At 43.2% G+C, this 24,239-nt stretch overlaps 1 protein-coding gene across 2 annotated transcripts in view; it reads left to right on the top strand.

The window, feature by feature from the left end:
- LOC139396936 (kalirin-like) overlaps window positions 1–10,879 on the top strand; it is a 162,478-nt gene extending 151,599 nt beyond the window's left edge. For both annotated transcript variants that reach the window (XM_071143876.1, XM_071143868.1), the window contains 10 exons: window positions 80–139; window positions 1,563–1,590; window positions 1,859–2,021; window positions 2,758–2,879; window positions 3,079–3,210; window positions 3,792–3,956; window positions 4,272–4,350; window positions 4,532–4,732; window positions 5,230–5,368; window positions 6,919–10,879. In XM_071143876.1, coding sequence (XP_070999977.1) covers window positions 80–139; window positions 1,563–1,590; window positions 1,859–2,021; window positions 2,758–2,879; window positions 3,079–3,210; window positions 3,792–3,956; window positions 4,272–4,350; window positions 4,532–4,732; window positions 5,230–5,368; window positions 6,919–7,464 — 1,635 coding nt within the window. In that variant the 3' untranslated portion in view covers window positions 7,465–10,879. The remainder of the gene's footprint in view (window positions 1–79; window positions 140–1,562; window positions 1,591–1,858; window positions 2,022–2,757; window positions 2,880–3,078; window positions 3,211–3,791; window positions 3,957–4,271; window positions 4,351–4,531; window positions 4,733–5,229; window positions 5,369–6,918) is intronic.
- Window positions 10,880–24,239: the final 13,360 nt, after the last annotated feature.

Below are 24,239 nucleotides of genomic sequence, written 5' to 3'. Positions count from 1 at the left end.
TGACCGCGCCTCCAGCTTGGGGACCACCAGGGCCTTTTGTAACAGCTCTAATTTTGCTTTCTCTTATCCCACACTTCAGGAGTCAAACAGCTCAGAGGAGTCAGATTGCGATGATGAACTCCCCAAAACTAGCATGGAGGTAGAAGCACACGCCGATCTGTCATGCATGCATGCTGCCCAGTTGAGTTTCTGTAGCTACGTCTAGCAAGAGGAAACTACACACAGCATCATAGGGGTTTTTCACTGTGGTCAGGAGCTTTCTACAAAACGACCAGGTTAGCTGCACTAGCTTTTTTTTTTTTTTTTCTCCACAGAAATAGAATCACTAGAACAGGCTCAACTCAATGGGTCTGCAGTGGGTGGACCAGTTGCCATTTTGAGTATGGTTTCATCCTCAGCGAGAACCAACAGGGATGTTTTTGTTCCTGCTTCTTGTTTGATAGGATTGTCTGGTGTCGGCCTCAGAGAGGCCATGGGTGGAGTTTGTAAATGCATTTGCCACTGATTGGTGCACAATATTAATACACCAGGTAAGCACCTGGAACACATGAGCAAAAGATGTTAAAAATACCTATTTTTGTTTGAAAATATGTATTGTGCTCACATGCGTCATTGTAACTCCTGTATAGCCTGTTGATCCCAGGAAGGAGCAGCTGCTGCATGTGCAACCGCTAATGGGGATCATAGTAAACTAAACGAGCTTGCCCCCCCCTCTCAAAGCTTGCTCGGTCCTGTGTGGCTCGGGTTGGTAGAGCATGGCGCTTGCAACGCTAGGATTGTGGGTTCGATTCATGCAGGGGCCACCCATATGAAATTGTATGCACGCACTACTGTAAGTCACATTGGATGAAAGTGTCTCCTAAATGCCATGTATTAATATAAATTCAATTGCTGTAGTTCCTCGCTTCCAATTCCTGGTCGTTGTCATTGAAAAGCATCCTCCTGTTAGCTTTGACAGACTTGACCTCAACAGGCTTGTGGTAAAGATGTCCACGCTTTTTTGATTGCAAAAAAATACACTTCATTCCACTATTCCTTGGCTAGTTTAGCTAGCTGCTCTATGTGCCACTTTTTCTCTTCTGGGGAAGAGTCCATGGAAGCCGTGTGGTTTCCATGGACCATTACTGCAGCCTAGTGTTCCTGCGCTGAAATACTACATCTCTCCCAGGGATGGTTAGGTTTGTGAATGTGACGAAGCCTCTCACACAAACCCCCTTAAGCATGTTACTACTCCTGACCTCTCTTCATTTTTGGGGGGGGGATCCCCTGGTGATTGCGCGCCTTGTTATGCATTTTGTTCAAATGGGTTCAGAAGATCTTTTAAAGACACCCTAAATGCCTAAATGTCACAAATATGTGGGGTACGATGCCCTAGTATAGTACTCCTACATTGCAACTCATTTGTAAATGGTAGTACACAAAATAGTGACACAGAACTCTGAGGTATGTATGTTTGTATTGACTGTTACGTTTCAATTTTGAATTAGCAAAACAGTTCATAATTCAAACTTCAACAGTATAGTTCATTCACATTGCCTAACAACCATGCCTTATCTTTGCAGATAATGAATCCCAATTTTATACAAGAAGGTAAGATGAACTATCAGAACATAAACGCTTACATTTTAAATGCTGAAGCGTGAAATCAAGAATCATTTAATTACTGATATGTCACGGCTGCGTCTCATATGGCACCCTAATCCCTAAATAGTGCACCACTTTTGACCAGAGCCCTATGGGCCCGTGTCAAAAGTAGTGCACTGTGTAGGGTGCCGTTTAGGACGTAGCGTATATACTTGCTGATTAGAATCATGCGGCGTGGTTAGCTGACACTGCTGTGTGGTTAATGTATATATAGTGGCTCCAGAGTTCCTGATCTCACTAGCGGATGTGACATGTGCATTCGGGGAGACGGTGGTCCTGTGCTGCAAAGTGTGTGGACGTCCCAAACCCAACATCACTCTGAAAGGACCCGATCAGAGCCCGCTTGTCAACAACAGCAGGTTCACCATAAACATTAGGTAGAGGAACTATGGTTTCTAGTTCAAATATGGTCTTGATGATCACAAGAAAATCAGAGGTCGGATGCCGCCAGTGGGGGTCCACGGAGGAAGACGTCAGAGGACAGACTGATAGAAATGGCGGGAATAGGACAAATGGAACGGTTTAATTTATTCCAATCCAGCCAGTACTATAAGCCTGTCCTCTGACGTCTTCCCCCACCCGGCGGCATCCAACCTCTGATTCTGACTAAGAAATGGAAGCGCATACCCAAATTCCTCAAACCTAGTGAGAGCAGGAAGTGAGACTTAAAGAACTGTCTCTGGCAGGACAGTTGGACATCTCCAAAGACAGTATTATCTTCCTATTGGATGACTTAAACATTGTCTGACATAATTGCTTAAAGGTAATGTCTGTGGCCTAATCCCATGGTAAATCCATTGGCTGCATCCCAAATGGTTCCATTCCCGAAAGAGTCCACTACTTTTGACCAGTAGTGAACTCTAGGGCTCTGGTCAAAAGTAGTGCACTACATACAGTGTGTCAGAAATAGGCTGCCATTTGTGACTCATCCCTAGGTAGACTAAACACATGTTGCTGGAGGAATAACATGAACTTTAGATGGAGCTCAGTAAAATGTGCCATCAGCAAAAGCAGATACCAATGTGGCTTATTTAGTTTCTGGCGAGAAAGGTCATGTTCTATTCTCGGCAAACCAATTACACCTGCTCGCTTGTTCTCTGTCCTTGTCTCCAGGGATACGGGCGACATTCTGCTCAAGATCTGTAACCTGATGCCCCAGGACACCGGCATCTACACCTGTGTGGCCGTCAACGACCATGGCACCGCCTCCTCCTCCGCCTCCATCAAAGTACAAGGTGAGAACAGGGGATATGAATCATGGAAGGAGGGATGCGGGTGGAGTTTCGATTTGCTCTTCGTCAGCTTGGTCAAGCAGACTGACCACTGCACTCCCGTTTCACTTCAGAATGCGAGCTACCGTGAGATCAGGCTCCTTTCACAAGGCTAGCCCTCCATGGCCATTGAGACTGATGTTGGGCTCATGTCTGTTTTCAGGTATTCCAGCAGCACCTGCGAGGCCAGTGGCCCAGGAGGCCAGTAGCAATGCAGTGATTGTCCACTGGCTCCCCCCAGCCAGCTCAGCTAACTGTGCTGTGTCTAGCTACACAGTGGAGTACAGGCAGGAAGGTGCAGTAGACCCATCTCTCTTCTGGCTCTGGGGTGAAGTTTCCCCTAGGTACAGATCTAGGATCAGCCTCCCCAAATCTTAACCTTAAAGCTGCAATACGTAACTTTTGGGGCAGGCTGACCAAATTCGCATAGAAATGTGTGTTATAGATCTGTCATTCTCATTGAAAGCAAGTCTAAGAAGTGGTAGTTCTCTGTTCTATGTGCACTTTCTATGCTTCCCGTTCTCATGTTTTGTTGTTGCGTCTTTTACTTTGGGATGTGTACACCAGCTTCAAACAGCTGAACATACAATATTTTGGGATATGGAACAGATATTTCACAGCAGTTTAGATAGTACAATGATTCTCTACACTATATTTCCTTGAAATTAGGTGAACTAGAATTTTTTAAACCAGAATTCAGCGATTTCTGCATAGTGTATCTTTAACCAATAGTGAGGAAAATGCTAAACTGAACCAAGATCAACATCTAGGAGCAATTTCACCTTACGCCCCTCTTCCTCTTTCCAAATCATAAGCTACAGACAGTCACCTGTGATCTTTGAACTATGACCTAACCTCTCATCCTCTTCTCTGCAGACTCCCTGGTGTGGCAGCAGTCGGTGGTCTCCACAGTAGATGTGTGTGTGAAAATTGAAGATCTCATTCCTGGGGGGCACTACCAGTTCCGGGTCAGTGCCAGTAACCCCTGGGGCATCAGTCTGCCAAGCGAGCCCTCAAACATGGTGACCCTGCCCAGCGGGAGTGAGTCAAACTCTCCATCTTCACACTACAAGCAGGGAGGGACTAACGCTATACCTAGACTGGATGCATCTTGAATGGCACCCTATTCCCTATATAGTGCACAGATTTTGATCAGAGGCCTATGGTCAAAAGTAGGGCACCGTGAAGGAAATAGGGTGCAATTTTGGAAGCGGATTCTTACGATTGGCATTTCACTTTTTTTTTACCATTTGCTTATATTTTGGGAGGTCCTCGAGGAAATGTTACTGTATACATGTAGCTACGATGTAAATATTGACTCATAAAATATTCAATTTGTTTTCTTTCTATTCTAAGCTTCCACATATGATGGAACGGGCATTCAGTGGAAAGGCAACTTTGAATCGTCTTTCACAGAAATGTGTGAGATCGGACGGTAAATTGCACACCCCTACACACTTTTAAAGTAGCTAACCATAACGGTTTAAAATCAAAGTATTGTATTGGGATTTTTCACACACGTCATACAAATTTTCATCAAGGCTAAGTGCAGCCATTGTATAGGTACAGCAATGACATGAGTTACAACTGCTCTCCTACTCCTCTCCTTTCTCCAGGGGCCGATTCTCTGTAGTGAGAAAGTGTCTGAACAAGGCCAGTAAGAAGGAGGTGGCTGTGAAGTACGTCGCTAAGAAGATGCAGAAGAAGGAGCAGGTAGCCCACGAGGCGGACATCTTGTGCCACGTCCAGCATCCTCAGCTGGTGGCTCTGACCGACACCTACGAGTCCCCCACCTCCCTCATGCTGGTCTTCGAGCTGTAAGGATCTTTCTGCTGTGGCCTTGGGCTGATTCTCAATTTGTCTTTTCCTCGATTCCTCGTAAATCCTCTCTCCTCGTCCTCCTTCTCAAAATGCATTGGAGAATAAGGTTTGGGTGGAGGGACCTTTGACCTTCTCCTCCAATGCGATTGAGAAAGAGGCGAGGAGAGAGGATGTGAGGAATCGCGAAAAGATTCATTGAGAAAAGTGTGATGTATTGTTTTTGCTTTTTGCCAACTCCTCTCTGTGTTGCTAATGGCATGACAATCATAGAGTTGGCCCAATGCTAGGGATTATATTCTTCACTTGGCTTTGTTAGTGAACAGTGTCTGCTTCCCAAATGGCACCTTATTCCCATAGTGCACAAATTTTGACCAGGGACCCTTGGGCCATGTTCAAAGTAGTGCATTATATAGGGAATAGGGTGCCGTTTGGGACGGACACATAGTGTCTTAGAGTGTGGTCTGAATGAATGTTTGTCTCGTGTTGTTTCCAGGCTGGAGGGCGGGAGGCTGCTGGACTACCTGGTGGCCCATGATGAGCTGATGGAGGAGAAGGTGGCCTTCTTTGTGAAGGACACCTTAGAGGCATTGCAGCACCTCCACACCTGCAGAGTGGTACATCTAGACTTAAAGGTGAGAACAAAGCACACATCCGCACCACTGCTAAGGACATACGGTGCAAATACAATGCCATTAAAGTGGCATTACACTTTCAAAGTTTGAGAGATGTTTTCAGATCTCGAAAGTGGTCTCACGTCAAGATGAAACCATGTCCCACGTAACCGGTTGAGTAGATCTAACTATACATTGAGTGGACAAAGAATTAGGAACACCTGCTCTTCCCATGACACAGATTTGACCAGGTGAATCTAGGTGAAAGCTTTGATTCTTTATTGATGTCACCTGTTAAATCCACTTCAATCAGTGTAGATGAAGGATTTTTAAGCCTTGAGACATGGATTGTGTATGTGTGCCATTCAGGCGGTGAATAGGCAAGACAAAATATTGAAGTGCCTTTGAATGGGGTATGGTAGTAAGTGTCAGGTTCACCGGTTTGAGTGTGTCAATAACTGCAACGCTGCTGGGTTTTTCACACTCAACAGTTTCCCGTGTGTATCAAGAATGGTCCACCACCCAAAGGACATCAAGCCAACTTGACACAACGGTGGGAAGACTCTGAGTCATTTTTTTAGTTTTTTTAGTTTTGATTTTCACCCCCCTTTTTCTCCCCAATTCCGTGGTGTCCAATTGTTAGTAGCTACTATCTTGTCTCATCGCTACAACTCCTGTACGGGCTCGGGAGAGACGAGGGTTGAAAGTCATGCGTCCTCCGATACACAACCCAACCAAGCCGCACTGCTTCTTAACACAGCGTGCATCCAACCCGGAAGCCAGCCGCACCAATGCGTCGGAGGAAACACCGTGCACCTGGCAACCTTGGTTAGTGTGCACTGCGCCCCGGCCCGCCACAGGAGTCGCTGGTGCGTGATGAGACAAGGATATCCCTACCGGCCAAGCCCTCCCTAACCCGGACGACGCTATGCCAATTGTGCGTCACCCCACGGACCTCCCGGTCGCGGCCGGTTACGACAGAGCCTGGGCGCAAACCCAGAGTCTCTGGTGGCACAGCTGGCGCTGCAGTACAGTGCCCTTAACCACTGCACCACCCGGGAGGCATTGAGTCATTTTATTTAACCTTTATTTAACTAGGCAAGTCAGTTAAGAACAAATTCTTATCTACAATGACAGCCTACCCCGGCCAAACCCTATCCCGGACGACACTTGGCCAATTGTAAGCCGCCCTGTGGGACTCCCAATCACGGACGGTTGTGATACAGCCTGGAATCAAACCAGGGTCTGTAGTGACGCCTGGGCCAGCATCCCTGTGGAAGGCTTTTGACACCTTGTAGTCCATGGCCCAACGAATTGAGCCTGTTCTGAAAGCAAAAGGGGGTGCAACTCAATATTATGAAGATATCTCAAAAGCATTTCGCTACACCTGCAATAACATCAGCTAATTATGTGTATGTGACAAATACAATTTGATTTGTATGCCTCCACCCCAAATGAATGGAAATTAGTTCACTTTTAAGGTCCAAAAACATCTGACAAACTTTCAGCAAAATGTCCCTGATCTTGGTCAAATCCATTTTCAAATGTGTTCTTCTCCTCTGTGTCCTTAGCCTGAGAACCTCCTGGTGGATCTCCACGTGCCTGTTCCCTGCATCAAGCTCATAGACTTTGGAGATGCGGTCCAGGTGTCTGGCCACCGTTATGTCCACCTGCTCCTGGGAAACCCAGAGTTTGCTGCTCCGGAGCTGATCCAGGGCACCCCGGTGTCGCTGAGCACGGACGTGTGGAGCGCCGGTGTCCTGGCCTACGTCATGCTGAGTGGCGTCTCGCCCTTCCTGGACGAGAGCCTAGAGGAAACGTGCGTCAACATCTGCAAGCTGGACTTCTGCTTCCCCGAGGACTACTTCCAGGGAGTGAGTCAGGCGGCCCGGGACTTCATCAAATCTACCCTGCAGCAGGACCCCAGGAAGAGGCCCAGTGCCACCGCCTGTCTCCAGCATCCCTGGGTGGGTGCCCACAGTGGAGACTACTCCAAGAACCCACTGGACACTGGTCGCCTGGCCTCCTTCATTGACAGACGGCGGCAGCTGCACGATGTGCGCCCCGTCACCAACATCAAGGGACTGGTGACCAGTAGCATGGGACACACCCTATAAACACCCTATGAATACAACACACAGGTGGAATGAAAACACACTGTTAGCAGTACTACAGGACTCTGCCATTGATACATGGTTCCCCATGAAAATGTGACTCTGAATAGGGGATGTCAACAAACATGTTATGTGGATATCATGTCTGTTCAAAATGCCAGTAGCCAAGACATTGACATTTGATTGATTGAGATGTTTCAGAGCTGTAGTATGAAGCCATAGACGCCATATTACTCTTGTTGTGTCCATCTATTGTAAATGCCAACATTTCTAAATATCATCCTTGGAAATTATAACTATCAGAGAAAGATCTATGAGAGGTAGTATAACTGTTGAATGTAATTTATTGTAGAACGTGGTTAACACTTGAGTAAGTGCTATTGTATGTGAAGAAATATTCAGCATTGGTCGCTTGGAGCAGTGGTTCCCAAACTGTGGGGTCGGCAGGGGGGCGCAGAGCAGTACCAGTTAAAGTTATTTATTTTTTACTATTTTCTACATTGTAGAATAATAGTGAAGACATCAAAACTATGAAATCATGTAGTAACCAAAAAAAGTGTTTAACAAATCAAAATAGATTTTAGATTCTTCAAAGTAGCCACCCTTTGCCTTGATGACAGCTTTGCACACTCTTGGCAATCTCTCCAGCTTCGTGAGGAATGCTTTTCCAACAGTCTTGAAGAAGTTCCCACATATGCTGAGGAGTTGTTGGCTGCTTTACCTTCACTCTGCGGTCCAACTCATCCAAAACCATCTCAATTGGGTTGAGGTCGGGGGATTGTGGAGGCCAGGTCATCTGATGCAGCACTCCATCACTCTCCTTGGTCAAATAGCCCTTACACAACCTAGACATGTGTTTTGGGTCATTGTCCTGTTGAAAAACAAATGATAGTCCCACTAAGCTAAAACCAGATGGGATGGCGTATCGCTGCAGAATGCTGTGGTAGCCATGCTGGTTAAGTGTGCCCTGAATTCTAAATAAATCACAGACAGTGCCAGCAGCGAAGCACCCCCACACCATCACACCTCATCCTCTATGCTTCACAGTGGGAACCACACATGCGGAGATCATCCATTCACCTACTCCGCATCTTCCAAAGACCCAGCGGTTGGAACCAAAAATCTCAAATTTGGACTTATCAGATGTAAGGACAGATTTCTACCGGTCTAATGTCCATTGCTCGTGTTTCTTGGCGCAAGCAAGTCTCTTCTTCTTATTGGTGTCCTTTAGTAGTGGTTTCTTTGCAGCAATTTGACAATGAAGGCCTGATTCACGCAGTCTCTTCTGAACAGTTGATGTTGAGATGTGTCTGTTACTTGAACTCTGTGAAGCATTTATTTGGGCTGCAATCTGAGGTGCAGTTAACTGTAACGTATTCTCTGGGTCTTCCTTTCTTGTGGCGGTAGTCATGAGAGACAGTTTCATCAAAGCCGTTGATGGTTTTTGCGACTGCACTTGAGAAAACTTTCCAAGTTCTTGAAACTTTCCAGATTGACTGACCTTCATGTCTTAAAGTAATGATGGGCTGTTGTTTCATTTTGCTAATTTGAGATGTTCTTGCCATAATATGGACTTGGTCTTTTACCAAATAGGGCTATCTTCTGTATACCATCCCTACCTTGTCACAACACAACTGATTGGCACAAACGCATTAAGAAGGAAGAAATTCCACAAATTAACTTTTAACACGGCACACCTGTTGTTTGAAATGTATTCCAGGTGACTAACTCATGAAGCTGGTTGAGAGAATACCAAGAGTGTGCAAAGCTGTCAGAAATGTCCAGATCAACTAGCCCATGTCAGCTAGCGTTTTTATATTTAGGTTTTTTTAGCCCAATTTCTTTGTCACTCAAATATCAAATGAATACACATTAGACATAGCAACACATATAGAACTGAAAAAAAATATATATATTTGCAACCCTATGACAAAATGTGTAGAATTGTAGGAAATAAGCTTTAAACCTGCAAAATGCTCTCTACCAATAAGAGGGGTGTTGAACAGTTTGTCATGAACAGTGCTTGTGCACATAGAAATAGATGTGGCAGGATGTTCCCCATTACTTGGAAGGGGGGGCCAGAGTGAAAAAGGTTTGGGAACCCCCTGCCTTAGAGTGTGCATAATGTGTAGATATAGTATAATGCCTATTTTTCCAATTGTGAGATTTGGGGTATGAATGAAAGAATCTATCACATCACATTATGCTGCATTTTTGTGTCAGTACATATCTGTCACCTCCATGATCATTTCAAATGTGTTTTGTTGGTTCACTCTTAAGAGACCACTCATAAGACTCAAGTTCAGTTGTAATTGAATGTTCAAAACTACTTCTGGAAGGACCTGCTGCAAACTTCGATCCAAATCGGCAGTGCACATAAGTGTTGTATATTTCTGTTCTCAGACCCAAATCGTTTTACAATAAGTCTTCACATTTTGAAGGGGGGGGGGGGGGGGTAATTCATTTCTAGTGCTTCTTGTCTGCCATTTACTCAATAGGATTGTTTGCTTGTGCGATGAGCACTGACGGGTCTAGAACACTGATTGAGCACTTAATGTAGGATAACCTAGTCCCAACAGTGTAGGATTTGAAAACCCAGCCTTTATTTTACTTATTTTTTTAATTTTTTAAGTATTGTTTGTTATTTAAGTATTAGAACTGGTAACTTGATTTGATTTGATGTCTTTGTTTATTTATTCTTATTATGAAACGATATTTGTTTCTAACTTTTTGCTACAGCGGCCGCAGAGCATCATGCTTATCATTGACAAGTGGCATGCTGTGACGTGCAGTCACACATGCTGTGTACATCAACAGGCTCTAAGTGTGTATCCTAAATGGCACCCTATTCCCTACGTAGTGCACTGCTTTTGACCAGGGGCCCATAGCACTGGTCAAACGTAATGCACTATAGGCAATAGGCTGCCATTTGGGAAGCACGCTAAGCATTCCTGTGGGTAATGATGTACAAGTATGTAAGACTCTCAGCATTTTTTTCTTCATGTGAAGAATGGTCTTTTTCGTCAATCACTTAAAGTATTACGCTGATCGTAATGGCATTGAAACGGCAACTCATAAACAACCATATGTATATATCGAACCAAACACAAGGCTGATAGTATGCTCCACTGTACAACGCTTCAAACCTACCACTGAGCAAATTGGTGTATCAGCCTCGCTTCCTGTTGGCAAGATGCAGTAATACTATTTCTACCTAAAACTGGGTGGTAAAAATGCTTATAGTTCAATACAGTAGCCTATGCTTTCTTCAAAAAACATCATTTTCCTGTGCTCTGGCACATCATTGTACATAAGTCTGTGTGTACAAATGATACCAGGCATGTCCTTTCTTACACCATTGGGGCTGTTTGTTTGTTACTTAATGTTTAATAATAAAAAAGTGCTTGTTTCTAGAAAACATGTGCCTTTGTTTCTCCTGACAAGGGAATTTGCACGCACAGGGTATTTTAAATCGGTAGGAGTCATCTTATGCTTATTGCTTCAATATCAGCACGGCACTTTTTTTTGACTAACGTTAAAAAGATCATATAAAAGGTACCTTACTGAAACCTTTCTGAAATGGAAATGGATGACCCTAACGCCATACATTTCCTTTCCCTACACACTTTACAATAACCCCTGGCATGATTCTTGCCGTGTAGCCTGAATTCGCAACCACATGTCAATGCCAATTAGATGTTTATTTCTGCTGAGCATAACCGCGGGAGGTAGGGGTTCTATAAGGGTGCTGCTGAAGAAGAAATAAAAATGTCACGGAGTAATACACTGGGCCTTTACTCGTCCTATGTTAACGGACGGATGGACGCCATCTGTAGCTGGCCAATTATCTCCTCCCATCCCCCCAGCAGGAAGGCAACAGCAAAAAATGCTGACTAAATTCATTCCAATCCCAATTCAAATAAAGAGGCTGTTTACCGTATTGGCTGGCTTTAGGACCATGTGGAACGTTGCTCGGAGAAGCAGCTGCCAGCCTGTGTGCCTTTTGTATCTTTTAGCCCCTTAGAGTCGATGTCTGTGCCCCTGCAGAAATGTAATTCAGCTAGATATAATTGAAATTAGATATCTGGTTTTTGGCATCGGATACTAGTATGACCCTTCTACAGATGAGACTCTCAGGAACACGATGGGGTTCTCCTTTTGAGACCGGTCTGAAGTTGGCACAGCCGATCAGCCAACTTCTGTCTGAACTATTTGGGCTGCACACTAATACACTGTACAGTATGACCGCTGTGGAAAGTTGAAACACTCACGAACACGTACATGACGGTTGTTTTTCTCTAGGATGCCAACATGCCTCACAAGACTCTTCTGACGGTCCCCGGTACCAGTTGAACGAAAATGAATGGACGTATGTGGAGATGGAGACTGTTTAGTGCCAAAAATAAGGGGTTAAATACATGTAAAAAAAATATATTAGGTACCAGTCAAAAGTTTGGACACACCTACTCATTCAAGTGTTTTATATTTTCAACATTGCAGAATAATAGTGAAGACATCAAAACTATGATATAACACAAAAAACAAAAAAGTGTTAAACAAATCAAAATATATTTTATTTTTGAGATTCTTCAAAGTAGCCAGCGTTTGCCTTGATGACAGCTTTGCACACTTTTGGCATTATCTCAACCAGCTTCATGATTTAGTCACCCGGAATGCATTTCAATTAACAGGTGTACCTTGTTAAGTTCATTTGTGGAATTTCTTTCCTTCTTAATGCGTTTGAGCCAATCAGTTGTGTTGTGACAAGGTAGGGGTGGTATACAGAAGATAGCCCTATTTGGTAAAAGACCAAGTCCATATTATGGTAAGAACAGCTCAAATGAACAAAGAGAAACGACAGTCCATCGTTTATTTAAGACATATATATATATATATATATATATGTGTGTGTGTACTAATATTTCCTGATCTTTCTTATAACTCTCAGATATAGGACAGACACTTCAGAACATACTTCCTTTAGATTTTTTGGGAGGACAATCAGTTGTTCCATGTAGTGAATAGGTAAACAAATAAAATAATGTAGTGAATAGGTTATTCAATGCGTTGGTAAAGGCTAATAGCAGCAAGATACTTCAAGGGGTCTTATAATTCCAAATCAAATATCTAAATGATCGTTGGTGAAACAATTCCATATAGCTTAGTAGAAAACCCCATACCTTGAAGGGCTTAGACTCTTATGTGTTAGAAAGCAGAGTAGGGTTGAATGGCAGGAACCCGGTCACCAAGATTTACCGGGAAAAAATATGTTAATTTTCCTCAACTGCAAGATAAAGAATGGTTGGCTGATTTTGCCTTCACCGTGGACATCATGGCCCTCATGAATGAACTGAATTCCAAACTACAAGGGAAGGGCCTTTTTGCACATCAGATGTACAGCCTTGTCAAAGCCTTCAATGGAAAATTACTCCTCCTGACCTGCCAAGTAGAAGCTAACAATCTCACCCAACTTCCGACACTACTAGTCTGTTCCCTATCAGATGACAACAATCTCACCCACCTTCCGACAATACTAGTCTGTTCCCTATCAGATGACCAGCGGGAGAAGTATACATCGCTGCTGCTTGCTTTGAACGGTGAGTTTTCTCGAAGTTTTGAGGATTTCAAAGTGTTGGAAAATGACATGCTGTTGGTTTCCTCTCCTTTCACCTTCAATGTGGATAACGCTCCTGCTGATCTGCAACTTGAGCTTATCAATCTTCAGTCTGATGCAGTGATTGCAGAACTTTTCAAAACAATGTCACTGATGAGGTTCTATGCCTCTCCCGATGAACTAAACTTTCCGAAGATTAGGAGTCATACTCACAAGATGTTTGTACTGTTTGGGTCAACCTATGTATGTGAACAGACATTTTCAGTGATGTAATATAACAAGTCAAGGCACAGATCATCTCTTACGGACTCTCACCTCTCAACAATCTTGCGCATATCTACGTCAGAAACTATACCTGACTTCACTGCTTTAGTCAATGTCCATCAGAGACTTCACTCCTCACACTGATTGAGTAGTTTAAATGTAATGTTGAGCTCTCTCTTTCTTGTTTTTGTGCATATTCGTTAACAAGAGTTCTGTCCGTGGTGCTGAATGCACAGTGTACAGTGTACAGATGCCATAGCAGTCGGTCGTGTCTTTATCTTATCCCGTGTAAATAGACGTTTTTTCTTTTCTCGTATACAATTTAATCTCACTTTCTAGCTACGAACTAAATATACTTTCCTGCAACCTGCCTCACCCAATGTGGTACGGATCTGATATTTGTATTCCTTGTAACTGGAACCTCTGTCAGGAGCTAGCCAGCTAACTAGCTACTAGTCTTTGTTAGCCACAACTAGCAGTCTTTTAACCTTTTAGCTCAGACACCACCAGCTTTAGCTCGGACAATACATGCCAGTCTGCACAGTGCGATATCAACCCAGAGCATATCGGACTGCTTCTCCCTACCACATCACCGGATTCCTGCCGCTCTGGATCATTACACCGGATCATCGAAGCTAACTAGCTGCTACCGAGTGGCTACTGTTAGCTAACGCCTCTGTCCCGAAGCAAGCACCAGTTAGCCTTGAGCTGCCACGAGCTAGACTCATATACCAGCTAATTCTAGGGCTACAATACCTCTTTTGCCAATTGGCCTGGACCCTTTGTTGTCGACACGGTGCCCCGCCAATCCATCACGACTGGTCTGCCGACGTGGTGGCCCGATGTGGTCACAACCGGCTTTTCCGTTGCGATGTCGCCGAAGACCCATCTTCTTGCCCCGGCCTGCTAGCTTTCTAAGCGCCGTGTCTCCCTAGCGTAGTACTGACTACTGAACGGCTCCCTGACTCTCCTATTGCTGTTCTTTGGACCCTATGATCACTCGGCTACACAGCTGAAGCCCCCTGGACTGCTTCAATAACACGGTACCTCATTTTGTTTTTCTGTCGGTCCCAGCCTCGAACTCAGGTCCTGTATGTACCTAACTGACCCGCTCTGCCCATTCATCGTCATTTACCCGTTATTGTCTTAGCTCTCCCGTTCAACAACTGTGACTGCTTTATGCCTCTCTCTAATGACAATATGCATGGTCTACTGCTGTCTCGGCTAGTCCCGCTCACCTTGCATTAGATAGCTTTTTTTTGTCCCACCCCCCCACACATGTGGAGACCTCACCTGGCTTAACTGGTTTTCCATCAGAGACGAAACCTATCTCATTGTCACTCAATGCCTAGGTTTACCTCCACTCTACTCACATCCTACTATAACCTTGTCTGTACATTTTGCCCTGAATCTATTCTACCATGCCCAGAAATCGGCTCCATTTATTCTGTTCCCAACGCACTTGTTCTTATAGCCTTTAGCCATACCCTTACTCCTCCTCTGTTCCTCTGGTGATGTAGCGGTTAACCCAGGCCCTGTAGACCCCAGGACCACACCTATTCCCCAGGCGCTCTCATTTGTTGACTCCTGCAACTGTAAAAGCCTTGGTTTCATGCATGTTAACATCAGAAGCCTCCTCCCTAAGTTTGTTTTATTCACTGCTTTAGCACACTCCGCCAACCCTGATGTTCTAGCCGTGTCTGAATCCTGACTTAGGAAGGCCACAAAAAATTCTGAAATGTCCATCCCCAACTACAACATTTTCAGCCAAGATAGAACTGCCAAAGGGGGCGGGGTCGCAATCTACTGCAGAGATAGTCTGCAGAGTTCTGTTATGATATCCAGGTCTGTGCCCACACAGTTCGAGCTTCTACTTCTAAAAATCCACCTTTCCAGAAATAAGTCAGAGAGAATCAAGTAGACGGCACGGGTCAAAATTTTGATTTATGACCCTGTGTCCATGATGACGTAATACATGTCCAAATATGGGCCTCCGGCCAGGCTATCCTGTTCCTGTGGTCACGTGTTAGAGGGTGTGTTATTTTATATCTATATTGCATCCTTTGAAGTTGTCATGCTGATTGATGTCTAGGGACCTGGTTGAACTGGGGGGGTTCTGTGTTTGAACTTTTGAAAGAGTATGGCCCCACACCCCCAGTTTTATTGTCCTTATGGTTGCTATCTATGAAGCAGGGATGTGTGTGTGTGTGTGTGTGTGTGTGTGTGTGTGTGTGTGTGTGTGTGTGTGTGTGTGTGTGTGTGTGTGTGTGTGTGTGTGTGTGTGTTTGTGTTAGAAACAAGGTCCCTTGGTATTGTGTCCATTTCAAGCTTTCAACAACAATTAAACAGCCATCGAAATAAGGTTTCTCAGCCTAACACACTGTTGAGTTCCCTATTTAGTTCTCTTTATATGTACATGTACAGAGCTTCCAGGTGGCTTAAGCCTATGGATTTTCAGTGCATGTACACCTGGGGAGATTAGAACTCCAAAGAAAAGATCCTAAAGGTCATTTCAGATTCAGGTTTATCATGACAGCCTCTTTATGAGAGGCCTTTACTTATGGCTAAACAGCTTCTACACAGCTTATTAATTAATGCTGTGGGATAAAAGCAGGTGTTTCTAGGGGGGCTTAAACAAACATGTACACTTTACACACATATTTATTGACTTTTAAAAAGACCACAGTAGCATGACAGAATTTGTGCAAATGCGACGAAATCTGCTAGTGGATATTAAATGTACAACAGTAGTATTCTGTAACAAGCAATACGTGTTAAATATGTGGCGCAGGCAATCATGACAGCCTCTTTATGAAAGGCCTTTACTTATGGCTAAACAGTTTTCTACCCATCTTATTAATGAATGATGTGGGCATACCCAGGATTTACATGCAGAACAGTTGATCTACACACATCATAAAAAAGGTTGTACTAAATATTTTGGAATTAAATCAATGGTTTTAAAACAGTATCTCACCCTTTAACGACAGGAAAATGTCCTTTCCATCCATCACCCCGGTCTGTCGAGAACAAAAAAGACACGGAAAATCAGGGTGCGTGAGGGAGTGTGCGTGTGACGGAGCAGCAGGAGTGTGTGTGCGTTTCAAAAACAATGGGGAGGGTGTGTGTTCAACAGGACCCAAGCATGCAGCCCCATTCTATCTGGAGGGGGATCGTTTGAAACCAAGGTGTGCACTATCATGCATACGGCATGTCAAGATATCTGCAAACCGCCCGGGGTTAAACATTGACATCTCTAATCAGCGCCCGGTGCCCCCCACCACGGGTGTAGACAGAATGTCTCGACATCCTCTCCTGTTGTTTGAATTCACCGCCTTTGTTCTCTAAACCAAATATACAGGGTGTTGCATACATGATATCTCCCGAAATAAATGCCACCACGGCCCTGTAAACTCATTCCGCACTTTCGCTAGTTAGGGACAGAACGCGGAGCGAGTCTAGTGGAGCATATACTTTAATTAACACTATGTTAGCACAGCTTTAGCGCAAACCCACGGGCCAACAGCCACGAATATTTACCTGCCAGGACAGATTAAAAAATATATATTCTGTGAATCCCTCCTAATGGATATTTCTGAAGGCTAATGGACATAAGTGATTGGGAAGCGACTGTTAGACAGGGATTCTCAGAAGCAAACTGCGTCCTGTCCTTTACGTAGCCCTTCACGATCACACAATTTTCGGCGTAAGTCCAAATAACCACATACCCAAGAATATTTAGAAATTAAAGGAAAAAAAAGAAAAGTGTGCACTCTGAACGACTTCGGAAGAGCAGATGAAACAGATGCTATTCTACATTTTTTGTACTAACGGTCTTACCCTAACTCCAAACACTTGGCAGCAGTCCCAGGACAGATAAAAACGATAATCAGGGAATCATTCCTTCCTCATGGAACTTTTTTGAAGGGGAGTTGAATATTCAAGGTGATGTGTATGTATATAGATATATATTATTTAAGAATGACAGGTATTAATTATAGGCATTTACATGTATGTTTTTATAAATGAAGACTATTTATACAATGAAACAATGTTTTTTTTATTCACACTGTTTGTAAACAATAGCTTCTGCCCTCTTAGGGTCAACATGACCCGCTTATTGATTAGAAAGTATGATTAGAAACCAAGGCTGTGGAATATATTCTCTCTCTCAGGCTATGAAAAAGGTAAAAGCTAGGACATTGACTCCTGAGTGTTGAACTTATGCCCACTCTACAACAACCCTGGTTGTTATGTGCCCCTGAGGATCATCTACGAACGTTGGAACATCTACAACTATTGAAGATGCAAAAAGGGGTTTTCAGAAATACATTTGGTTTGCAGATATCTATTATTATAAAAATAATATAACATTATTATCATAATCTTTAGTATTATTATGTTACATGTGAGACATAACCAGAAATGTCAACGTAGACAATTTACAAGAATGTGTTTACCAGGCTGTGATGAAAACACTTTAAAGGAGCTCTAATTCAAACATGCAAGGATATATATTTGATACAATTACCCACTTTAAAACTGTTGCTGCAATATCACTTCTCAATGTGTGTACATTTCAAGCTTTCAACAACAATAAACCAACCATCTCAATAATGCTTCTCAGACTTACACACTGTAGAGTTTTCCGTATAGAATGAAATGTATACAGATTATATTACAACTTTTTGTGTGTTGGCTTAGTGGTTGTTTCTTTACTAACTAGGAAAACTCTACAGTGTGTAAATCCACGATAATCGAGAATTTCAGTAAGCGTTTTTCTACGGCTGGCCATGCTTTCCACCTGGCTACCCATACCCCGGCCAACAGCTCTGCACCCCCCACAACAACTTGCCCCCCCTCCCCTTCTCCTTCACCCAAATCCAGTTAGCTGATGTTCTGAAAGAGCTGCAAAATCTGGACCCCTACAAATCAGCTGGGCTAGACAATCTGGACCCTCTCTTTCTAAAGTTATCCGCTGCAATTGTTGCAACCCCTATTACTAGCCTGTTCAACCTCTCTTTCGTATTGTCTGAGATCCCTAAAGACTGGAAAGCTGCCGCGGTCATAGACCCACACTCTAGACCCAAACTGTTATAGACCTATATCCATCCTGCCCTGCCTTTCTAAAGTCTTCAAAAGCCAAGTTAACAAACAGAACACCGACCATTTTGAATCCAACCGTACCTTCTCCGCCATACAGTCTGGTTTCCGAGCTGATCATGGGTGCACCTCAGCCACGCTCAAGGTCCTAAAAGATATCATAACCGCCATCGATAAAAGACAGTACTGTGCAGCCGTCTTCATCTACCTGGCCAAGGCTTTCGACTCTGTCAATCACTGCATTCTTGTCGGCAGACTCAACAGTCTTGCTTTCTCAAATGACTGCCTCACCTGGTTCACCAACTACTTCTCAGATAGAGTTCAGTGTGTCAAATCGGAGGGCCTGTTGTCCAGACCTCTGGCATTCTCTATGCCGCAGGGTTCAATTCTCGGGCCGACTCTTTTCTCTGTATATATCAATGATGTCGCTCTTGCTGCTGGTGATTCTCTGATCCACCTCTACGCAAACGACACCATTCTGTATACTTCTGGCCCTTATTTGGACACTGTGTTAACTAACCTCCAGACGAGCTTCAATGCCATACAACACTCCTTCCGTGTCCTCCAACTGCTCTTAAACGCTAGTAAAACTAAATGTATGCTTTTCAACCGATCGCTTCCCGCACCCGCCCGCCCGACTAGCATCACTACTCTGGACGGTTCTGACTTAGAATATGTGGACAACTACAAATACCTAGGTGTCTGGATAGACTGTAAACTCTCCTTCACATTAAGCATCTCCTGTACCTGTACATAGCCCATCTATAAATAGCCCAACCATTTACCTCATCCCCTACTGTATTTATTTTGCTCCCCAGTATTTCTACTTTGCACATTCACCTACTGCAAATCTACAATTCCAGTGTTTTTAATTGCTATATTGTGTTTACTTTGCCACCGTGGCCTTTTTATTGCCTTTACCTCCCTTATCTCACCTCATTTGCTCACATTGTATATGGACTTGTTTTGTACTGTATTATTGACTGTATGTTTGTTTTACTCCATGTGTAACTGTGTTGTTGTACGTGTCGAACTGCTTTGCTTTATCTTGGCCAGGTCGCAGTTGTAAATGAGAACTTGTTCTCAACTTGCCTACCTGGTTAAATAAAGGTGTTCTCAACTGGCCTACCTGGTTAAATAAAGGTGTTCTCAACTGGCCTACCTGGTTAAATAAAGGTGTTCTCAACTGGCCTACCTGGTTAAATAAAGGTGTTCTCAACTGGCCTACCTGGTTAAATAAAGGTGTTCTCAACTAGCCTACCTGGTTAAATAAAGGTGTTCTCAACTTGCCTACCTGGTTAAATAAAGGTGTTCTCAACTTGCCTACCTGGTTAAATAAAGGTGTTCTCAACTAGCCTACCTGGTTAAATAAAGGTGTTCTCAACTAGCCTACCTGGTTAAATAAAGGTGTTCTCAACTTGCCTACCTGGTTAAATAAAGGTGTTCTCAACTAGCCTACCTGGTTAAATAAAGGTGTTCTCAACTAGCCTACCTGGTTAAATAAAGGTGTTCTCAACTAGCCTACCTGGTTAAATAAAGGTGTTCTCAACTTGCCTACCTGGTTAAATAAAGGTGTTCTCAACTAGCCTACCTGGTTAAATAAAGGTGTTCTCAACTAGCCTACCTGGTTAAATAAAGGTGTTCTCAACTTGCCTACCTGGTTAAATAAAGGTGTTCTCAACTAGCCTACCTGGTTAAATAAAGGTGTTCTCAACTTGCCTACCTGGTTAAATAAAGGTGTTCTCAACTAGCCTACCTGGTTAAATAAAGGTTTTCTCAACTAGCCTACCTGGTTAAATAAAGGTGTTCTCAACTGGCCTACCTGGTTAAATAAAGGTGTTCTCAACTTGCCTACCTGGTTAAATAAAGGTGTTCTCAACTTGCCTACCTGGTTAAATAAAGGTGTTCTCAACTGGCCTACCTGGTTAAATAAAGGTGTTCTCAACTTGCCTACCTGGTTAAATAAAGGTGTTCTCAACTTGCCTACCTGGTTAAATAAAGGTGTTCTCAACTTGCCTACCTGGTTAAATAAAGGTGTTCTCAACTGGCCTACCTGGTTAAATAAAGGTGTTCTCAACTTGCCTACCTGGTTAAATAAAGGTGTTCTCAACTGGCCTACCTGGTTAAATAAAGGTGTTCTCAACTTTCCTACCTGGTTAAATAAAGGTGTTCTCAACTGGCCTACCTGGTTAAATAAAGGTGTTCTCAACTTGCCTACCTGGTTAAATAAAGGTGTTCTCAACTGGCCTACCTGGTTAAATAAAGGTGTTCTCAACTTGCCTACCTGGTTAAATAAAGGTGTTCTCAACTAGCCTACCTGGTTAAATAAAGGTGAAATAAAATACATAATACATCTCCAATCCAAAATTCAATCTAGAATCGGCTTCCTATTTCGCATTAAACACGCTTTCACTCATGCTGCTAAACATACCCTCGTAAAACTGACTATCCTACTGATCCTTGACTTAGCCTCCAACACTCTACTCAGTAAATTAGATGTAGTATTTCACAGTGCCATCCATTTTGTCACCAAAGCCCCATATACCACCCACCACTGCGACCTGTATGTTGGCTGGCCCTCGCTTCATATTCGTCGCCAAACCCACTGGCTCCAGGTCATCTATAAGTCTTTGCTAGGTAAAGCCCCGCCTTATCTCAGCTCACTGGTCATCATAGCAGTGGTCACCATTTACCATTTGTAAATAGCCCACCCTACTACCTCATCCCCATATTGTTATTTATTTTTGCTCTTTTGCACCCCAATATCTCTACTTGCACATCATCGTCTGCACATCTATCACTCCAGTGTTAATGCAACATTTGAATTATTTCGCCACTATGGCCTATTTATGGCCTTACCTCCCTAATCTTACTACATTTGCACACGCTGTATATAGATTTTTCCATTGCGTTATTGACTGTACGTTTGTTAATCCCATGTGTAACTCTGTGTTGTTTGTGTCGCACTGCTTTGCTTTATCTTGGCCCGGTCGCAGTTGTAAATGATAAGAACAAGTTAACTGGCCTACCTGGTTAAATAAAGGTAAAACATTTTTTTTTTTCAATTGCATGTTTAACAATGAAAATACCTACCAAAAGGAGAACATGGATCTTGATTTCTGTGCATGTTAAAAAAGTAAAATAAGTAGCATATCTGGACGTGATTTACAGTAGATACATCTGTCAAAACATGATATATAATCCTGTAATACGATTCTGGCAAACAATGGAAAAAATATATTCTAATGTGGTCCTCCATTGAAAATAATTGCCCAGGCCTGCATTAGAGCATCAGCTTTTCCGGACGACGGTGTGATCACACTTTCCATAAGCCGATGTGAGTAAGACCTTTAAACAGGTCAACATTCACAAGGTTGCAGAGCCAGACGGATTATCAGGACGTGTACTCCGAGCATGCTCTGACCAACTGGCAAGTGTCTTCACTGACATTTTCACTGACATTTTCAATGGTCCTGGTAATGTCATGGTCCAAACACACCAAGACAGTCGCGAAGAGGGTATGACAAAGCCTATTCCCCCTCAGGAGACTGAAAAGATTTGGCATGGGTCCTCAGATCCCCAAAAAGTTCTACAGCTGCACCATCGAGAGCACTGGTTGCATCACTGGCAACTGCTTGGCCTCCGACTGCAATGCACTACAGAGGGTAGTGCGTACGGCCCAGTACATCACTGGAGCCAAGCTTCCTGCCATCAAGGACCTCTCCACCAGGCGGTGTCAGAAGAAGGTCCTAAATATTGTCAGACTCCAGCCACCCTAGTCATAGACTGTTCTCTCTGCTACCGCACGGCAAGCGCTACCGGAGCCCCTAGTCTAGGTCGAAAAGGCTTCTTAACAACTTTGACCCCCAAGCCATAAGACTCCTAATCAGCTAATCAAATTGCTACCCAGACTATTTCCACCCCCCCCCCCCCCCCCCCCCCCCTCTGTTATGCTGCTGCTACTCTCTGTTTATTATCTATGCATAGTCACTTTAACTCTGCCTACATCTACATATTACCTCATTTAACCTGTGCCCCCGCACATTGACTCTGTACCGGTACCCTCTGCATATAGCCTCGCTACTGTTATCTTACTGCTGCTCTTTAATTGTTTGCAACTGTTATTTTTGACTTAACTCTTATTTTTCTTTAAACTGCATTGTTGGTTAAGAGCTTGTAAGTAAGCATTTCACGGTAAACCTGCTGTATTCGGCGCATGTGACAAATAAAATTTGATTTGATATTGCAGTGATAATTAATGTCTATGGGCATTTTCTTTCGTTTTTCTCTGTTCTCCAAACAGCATTTTAGAGTTTTTAAATTGTACAGTAAATGAGATTCCCTTGGCTATGCTGCTGAGTGAGACCTTGAGAGAACAGACAGAGTGTGTGCACCTTCTAGATAACACGTTTCTCTGTGTCATTCTAGTTACTTATTATAGATGTAGAATCTTACATTTGACCTGTATTGCCCTGACAACATAATCCTGCAGCAACAGGATTTTTGTTTAGCCCATAATGTTGCTTGATCGTTGGTTAGGCTGTTAGCTGGTCAAAATGAGGCTACATGAAAAGTGGAATACTGTTAACATGGCCGAGTGCGGATTTTCAGTGAATCACAAAGTTCATCTTCATTTCCTGCAGAGCAGGAAAATTCTCGGTGAAAAGTGATCAAATGAAGATCTGTATACCTGTAACTTTGGATACAATAATATCTAGTCAACCATGCGTTTACAAAAAAAATGACTTTCTTCATAAAAAAACAATACCTTTACAGAAACATTACTACTTGACAAATACATTTTCAGCAATGTAATACAACAATGAAATGCAATTACAAGATCCCTGCTTTCCGACTGTTTTAGTGTTCTGATTCACTTTATTGATTAAATTACTCATGTGCAATGTATGTGAACTTGAATGAACTACACTCAAAATATTTACATTAATCATCATAGGTTGTGTGTGTGGTGTGTGCACGTGCGTGTGACCAGTTTTCAATTCCTACCAGCATGTGTGACATCAGTCAATACTCACAATTCTTCAGCCCTGATTTCAACCAGACCTCTCCACCATGGTCCACATTGTCACTCTGATGTTCTGCTTTTCCTACAATCTGCGTGACATAATCGTTGTGCAAAATGTGAGGCACAAAATCCAAAGCAAAATTTATTTTTCTAGTTGCTAAAAAGACATTAACAAAACTTCTGTGTAAAAAAACTAAAATTAAATGACATTATTGCCACATTATTACATATTTGTGTTTCTCCAGTTTCAAGCGTGGATCCTCCAGTCCAGTAGAGAGCAGTCTTACTCCCGAGACTCCAGGATAATTGTGGCTAATATCCAGCTCTCTCAGGTGTGAGGGGTTTGACCTCAGAGCTGAAGCTTTCCACGTTAATCAGACAGCCTGACAACCTGTAAAGAGAGTATCAAGATTTTAACGACACTGTGGTGGAACGAGAGGTTGGCAGCTACATATTTATCTGTTTTTCAGAGAGTGATGTTGTTAAACAAATACACCAACACTGACCTCCGTGTCTCCAGTTCACATGGTGTATTCCCCAGTCCAACAGAGAGCAGCTTCACACCTGAATCCTAAACATCATTGTCACTCCGGTCCAGCTCTCTCAGGTGTGAAGAGTTTGAGCTGAGGCCAGCATTGCACAAGCATGTCTTTGTTCATCTGCATCGATTCAGTCTAAGTATATAATAAAGATGACAAACAAACAATTGAATATAACTTATCTGTTTTTATAACTACAGTATAATCACAAATAATGTTTGCCAACAACCAA

Source organism: Oncorhynchus clarkii, chromosome 3, assembly GCF_045791955.1.
Source record: "Oncorhynchus clarkii lewisi isolate Uvic-CL-2024 chromosome 3, UVic_Ocla_1.0, whole genome shotgun sequence".
Taxonomy (NCBI): Eukaryota; Metazoa; Chordata; class Actinopteri; order Salmoniformes; family Salmonidae; genus Oncorhynchus; species Oncorhynchus clarkii.
The sequence above is the reverse complement of the archived record's forward strand: the minus strand, read 5'-3'. Positions and strand labels throughout refer to the sequence as shown.